General features: G+C 46.9%; 1 protein-coding gene across 1 annotated transcript; it reads left to right on the top strand.

The window, feature by feature from the left end:
* The first annotated feature begins 5,496 nt into the window (after nucleotides 1-5,496).
* Nucleotides 5,497-6,187, top strand: BRD3OS (BRD3 opposite strand). The gene has a single exon (XM_082264018.1). The coding sequence runs from the start codon at nucleotides 5,737-5,739 to the stop codon at nucleotides 5,986-5,988; it is 252 nt and encodes an 83-aa protein (XP_082120144.1). The 5' UTR covers nucleotides 5,497-5,736; the 3' UTR covers nucleotides 5,989-6,187.
* Nucleotides 6,188-6,714: the final 527 nt, after the last annotated feature.

Genomic DNA, 6,714 nt, shown 5'->3' on the forward strand with positions numbered 1-6,714 from the left:
ATTCCCTTTCAATTTTATTTTTATTTTATTTCAGGTACTTGTATAGCGCTGTCAATTTGCGCAGCGCTTTACATATACATTGTACATTCACATCAGTCCCTGCCCTCAAGGAGCTTACAATCTAAGGTCCCTAACTAGCATACATACATACATACACAGTAGGGCCAATTTTTTTTATACAGGATCCAATTAACCTACCAGCATGTCTTTTGGAGTGTGGGAGGAAACCGGAGTACCCGGAGGAAACCCACGCAGGCACAGGGAGAACATGCAAACTCCAGGCAGGTAGTGTCGTGGTTGAATAGTTTGTTCCTCATGCTATGGTCACTACGGTATTTGTACATTGATATCATATACCCTCTCAAGCGTCTCTTCTGCAGAGAGAATACGTTCAATGCTTGTAGTCTTTCCTCATAGCTGAGATCCTCAAGTCCTTTTATTCCCTTTGGGTGCTGCCACCACATCAAAGACTTCTTTTTTTTTCTGCGACCGGCCCGTGGTTTTTTTTTTTTTTTTTTTTTTTTATTATTATTGTTTGCGTTAATAGTGGCCAATGGAAGTGTTTAGGGAAGGCGATGAAGACTCAACTGTTGACTTTTGAAAGTAACAATTTGCATCTCAGTAAGTGGCATTTTTGGTCTTCCTATCCATATTTTGACAAAACTAGAAGTTTCTCTGAAATAGCCCATGCATTAAATGATGAAGTTACTACTGTGTTTACTAGCTTGGGGAATAGAAATGTTAACTGTAAACCGGTTAATGGCATCAGATGAAAAGACTATCCATCATTTACACTGGTGGCCATCTCCACATCCCCTGAGAAAAGACAAGCACCTGTCTACGTTAAGGTTGACATGGTTTTTCTTTAAGTTGAAACAGATGTCTCCACATCCGGGCAGTAGGAGGTTATCTCCCCTGTAGGGACACATACAGGAATAAAAACCTGTCTCCACATCCAGATGGTAGGGACACATACAGCAATACAAACCTGTCAGAAGCATATACCTTTTTTTTTTTTTTGCTATATCCAAAACAAAATTCTAAGTTTTGGGCTTTAAGATGTAAATACATTTTACTCTGAAATTTTGGTCCCTTTTAAAGCTGCAGTTTTTACATACAATAATCCAGTGTGGACCAATGTAAGAACACATGTGCCAAACCAGAAGGCTGCCACTGGAAGCTGGAGATCTCTGTAGTAGGAAGTGCTACAGTGATTGCTGCTAGATTACAGGTCATGTGCTGAGCAGCTGCATTCTGAACACAGGTCGTCACTCCCTTGGCATGGGACCATTCAGAGAAGGCTTTGCATTTTCTCAGTGAATGCATAGCATTCTCTGATTGGACAAGGTGAAGATTTTGATATCACTGCCCTGATTCTCAGCATTATACCTGGAAGCCAGTGGGGATCGCTGTAGGAGCAATTCCTACTACAGTCATTTCCAGCTTCCAGGGGGATCCCACAAGCATGGCACACGTACTTACATTGGTCAAAGCTGGTGTAAAAAGTGCCATACCGAAACTCCAGTTTTATTTTTTTTCTTGTTGTGGGTCCAGATTTGTACATTATATTGTGGATGGTGTGGCTATAGAGTGGTGAAATAATAGAATTTTTGTAAGAACTTACGGTAAAATTATTTCCTCTTACGTTCTCTAACAGACACAGCCACTTCATAGTTTCCTCACAAATGGGTAATGCGCCACCTACATGAGTTGACTAGGCAGTGAAACCATTAGAAAATCCTTTCACTAGACACACCCCTAGGGGCTGTCCCCCCAGACATTGTGCTTACTAATCAGTTTCATAGCAAGCAGTGAAGGAAAAAAGACAACCAACCCCAAAATAGAGGGGAGGGGGCTGCCACTGTCAGAGGACTCAGAGAAAAGAATTTATGGTAAGTTCTTACAAAAATTCTATTTTCTCTTACGTCCTCTGACAGACGCAGCCACTTCATAGTTTCCTCACAAATGGGATGTCCCAAAGCAGTGTAGGCATGAGAGGTGGGAAGAACGTAACCAACAAAATGACAACGATCCATCAAGGCCAGAAAAAAACATAGCCAACAGGGCAACAGGAGCTAACCCCAAAACAAAAATTCCCCCCAGGAAGAGAAAACCATGTCTCTTCAGCAAACAGCAGCCTGCAAAACCTTGCGGCCAAAGGAAGCATCTGAAGATGCCATCAAATCAATCTTATAGAATTTTGTAAAAGTGTGTACGGACAACCAGGTCGCCGCCTTACACACCTAAACTACAGATAACGACCAGATAAGGTAAACGGCAAGACAGAGCCGCCAACTCAGACACCCTGCGAGCAGAGGTGATAGCCACTAGAAAGGCAACCTTCTGGGACAGCAAAGCAGAGAGATTTCTCTAATATTTTCAAAGGGAGGCCGTTGCAGAACAGACAAAACCATATTGAGATCCCACGGAGGCAAAGGGGATCTCCTTGGAGGTGCCAGATGACGCACCCCTCGAAGAAAGGTGCGAATCAAGGAGTTAGTCACCAAGGGACGCTGAAAGTAAACGGCCAAGGCCGACACTTGACCTTTAAATCATGCCCAAAGCCAAACGTTGCTCCACACCTTTCTGCAAGAAAGCCAAGATCCTCACCACCGAAAAGGAGCGAGGATGCAACTTGCGCGACTCCCACCAGGCAACGAACGCCTTCCAGGTACAATGGTAAATCTTCCTAGAGGTAGCTTTCCGAGCCCTCAGCAAGGTAGGAATCACAGCATCAGAGAGACCTCTGTCTCTCACACCTGACCTTCAACTGCCACGCCGTTAAAGCCAGAGACCGTAAGGGCTCTTTCACACGGTCCGCCTCTGTAGGCGGATCCGTGCTGCTCAGCGGGGATCGATCCGCCGATCCCCGCTGAGCCGGCGGATGACAGCTCCGTCTCCACTTGCAGTGCGGAGAGGGAGGTGTCGCAGCTCCCGCTGCTCTCTATGGGGGATCGGATGAGAGCGGCCCGCCCGTCCGCTCTCATCCGATCCCTGAACGGATGGAAAAATAGGGTTTCCATCCGTCCAGATTTCACGGACAGGATCGGATACAGATGGCAGCGGGTGTCAGCGGAGGTGTCTCTGCTGACATCCGCTGCCCCATAGAGCTGCATGGAGGATCCGATCAGATCCGCCTAAAAAACTGACAGGTGGATCTGATCGGATCGCCCGTGTGAAAGAGCCCTAAAGCAGGATGGAAAATCGGCCCTTGAGATAGCAGAGCTTCCCTCAGAGGCAGCCGCCAGAGAGGCTCGAGACCATCTTTACTAAGTCTGCGTACCAAGAACGGCGAGGCCAGTCTGGAGCCACTAGAATCACCTGCACCTTTTCCAATGCCAATCAACAACAGTTGAATCGGCGGACAGGCATAAATCAGCCGATACCGGTGCCAAGGTACCACTAACGCGTCTGTGGCATCTGCCAGAGGATTTAGAGCCCTTGCCACAAACCTTTCCGCCTTTTTGTTGAGACGAAACACGAACAGATCCACGTCCAGTGTCCCCCACCGGGCACACAGGAGACTAAACACCTCCGGATTCAGGGACCATTCCCCTTGATTCAGGGACTGACAACTCTGATAGTCCGTCTGCCAGTTCTACACTCCAGGAATGTGAACAGCAGAGGGAGCTGGAACGTGCGCCTCAGCCCAAGTCAGAATCTCAGCCACTTCTTTGGCCGCCTGGGCACTCCTGGTTTCCCCTTGGTGATTGATGTAAGCACAGCCGTGGCATTCTCGGTTTGAACCCGCACCGCGTGACCGTGCAATCGAGACGCCCAATGGAGCAGGCAGAGTTTGATCGCCCTGAGCTCCAGGACATTTAATCAACAAGGAAGATTCCACCCTTAAACACGTCCCTTGGGCACAAAGAGTGCCCAGTACTCCACCGCAGCCCGTCAGGCTGGCATGCGTGGTGATCACCGTCCACAACAGCGGCAGAAAAGACTTGCCCTGGCTCAGAGCAGGCGACAACAGCCACCACGAAAGCTCCGACCTGGTGGGATGGCTCAAACAAACCATTCTCTCCAAAGACTGAGGGTCCTTGTTCCATTTGCCAAGAATCTCTGCTTGCAGAGTCCTTGTGTGAAACTGGGCTAACGGGATTGCCTCGAAGACTCACACTATCATCCCCAGGGACCTCATGCAGGTCCGCAGGGAGGAGAGATCGATGTCCCTGTGTGGCTCTAATCTCGCCCTGCAAGGTCTGAAGTTTCTCCTCTCGGAGGAAAACTTTCGCTTGAGCGGAGTCCAAAACCATGCCCAGATAATTCAGACGTACTGACGGGGTCAGTGCCGACTTCTGGATGTTGATGGTCCATCCGAACTCCTGGAGCGTCTGAACCGTGACTGTCAGATCCCCCAACAGAGTGGCACATGAGCTTGCCCATAGCAGGAGATCGTCACGATAACCAAGGACCGCAATCCCCTTCTTGCTCAGCAGAGCCAACACTGGGGCCAAAACTTTGGTGAAGACCCTGGGAGCCGAAGCTAGACCAAAATGTAATGCCACAAATTGGAAATGTTTCTCCACTACTGCAAAGCGGAGAAACCGCTGGTGACTTTCGTAGATAGGGATGTGCAGGTACACATCCTTCAAATCGATGAAGGCCAGAAAATCCCCTCGATTTCAAGATGCCACCACAGACCGGACGGATTCCATCCAAAACTTCTGCACTCGTACAAAGTGGTTCAGGGATTTGTGGTCCAGGATAAGACGCACTTTGCCCTCCTTGCTGGGCGCCATGAACAGGTTTGAGTAGAAGGCTTGAAACCTGTCCTGCTGAGGAATCGGGACAATAACGCCCTGTGCGAGAAGATCTTGCACAGCCCCTTTGAGATCCTTTAAGCGATCCCGGGACAGACAGAGATTTGATGGAAAGAACCTGTCTGCTGGGCGAGATTGAAATTCAAGGTTGAGCGGACCACAACCTGCGCACGCTCGTTGGCCAGGCTAGGAGACCATAAGGATCTAGATTATCCAGTGCGAAACCCCAGGCCGGCTGTCGCTTGTAGTTCACCAGGAGGATCCCCCTGACACTAGCTAGCGATAGTGAGTAAAGAAAAATAAATAAAAACATTTCTCAAAGAAAATAAAAAACTGACACTGGAGTGTCAGCAGGGAAACCTAGGTCCTACTCCTAATACTAGGCAGCAAGAAACTGATTAGTAAGCACGATGTGTCTGGGGTAATGTCTGCGGGAACAGCCCCTTGGGGTGTATCTAGTGAAAAGTTTTTCTAATAGTTTCACTGCCTAGTCTACTCCTGTAGGTGGCACGTTATCCATTTGTGAGGAAAAAATTAAGTGGCTGCGTCTGTCAGAGGACGTAAGAGAAAATATATATATATATTTATATATATATATATATATATATATATATATTTTTTTTTTTTTTTGTCCATGTGTATTGTGAATGTCTATCTCCATTTTACAGTTATACACATCAGACATGTGTGTGCAGCATTGGTTGTAAGCATTGCATTGTTTCATTGCAGATATCCGGACGCAGAGATATATTTCACTTCCTTCATATCCTGAGAGATGCTCCAGTCAGACCTGCTGAGGGGCTCCTCCATTTCTCACCTCTTCAGGTTCAATGCCATGCTAACAATGACCCCTGACTCCCTTGTGTATGGACTGTCCTGGCAACCCTCTATTTAAAGGGCAGGGAGGGAATTCATGAAAACGCAGCCCCAAAGACTGATCTGACACTACAAAATACATTGCTGGAGGGTAATGAGCAGTGGACGGGTACCATTGGCTGAAAAAGCCATGGCCGAAGCTTACGCCAGACTACGGTACAGAGACACCTCCCTCCTCATCTGGCAGCAACAACAGCAGAAACTGGAGACGGTGCCACCTGGGACATATCTAAACCGAAGTCAGAGTATGTGGTACTCACAATATGGGAATCAGTCCATCTTAGTCCGAGACAAGAACAGCATCTCTAGAGACACTGGACAGTCCAAGTTCTGCACTCTAATGTGAAGTGGCATGAGCTGTAAACAGTATTTACTTGATGCACTTTATTTAGTCACACAATAGGCATATGTACAAAGCCAGCTTATATTGCATTTGGAAAGGCAGCTGTGCATTTAAAGGGAACCATTCTTTGTCAAGATTTATGCTGATCATATTCATCAGCTAAACATTCCTCTAACCATTAGAAATATAAATTCTTGCACAGCCTAGGGCAGGGGGCTTCAAACTATTGCCTTCCAGTTGTTCAGGAACTACAATTCCCATCATGCCTAGTCATTGTCTGTGAATGACAGAGTTTTACAATGCCTCATGGGATGTGTAGTTCCACAACAGCTGGAGGGCTGTAGTTTGAGGATCCCTGGCCTAGGGTAATGATGGTATGTGTAAGGGCATGCTTATTTAAAGCAAGGAGCTGCAAGTATTTACATGTATTCAGTACAGTGTGAAACACTAATGGTTTTATTCTAAGAAGGCTGATTTTACCCCCCATACTTAGTTGGGGTACAAATCAGCCCATTTTGAAGTACCCTTAGAGGGCAATAACAGTGCTCATTGTTACTGACTGGGCATTTCTAACTTGAAGTAAAACTCTAGCTCCAGTCTTGCATACTTTTTCCACATCAATGATTTTCTAGGCTGTGAGACCAGGATTAAGATGACAGCCCTGCAGCCTATTGCTTTAAACAGAATGCAAATGTTTGTTTCCTGGCTGTAAGCAAGAGCCAATAGCTT

This window comes from Pelophylax lessonae (assembly GCF_965119305.1).
Source record: "Pelophylax lessonae genome assembly, chromosome: 7".
NCBI classification, from domain to species: domain Eukaryota; kingdom Metazoa; phylum Chordata; class Amphibia; order Anura; family Ranidae; genus Pelophylax; species Pelophylax lessonae.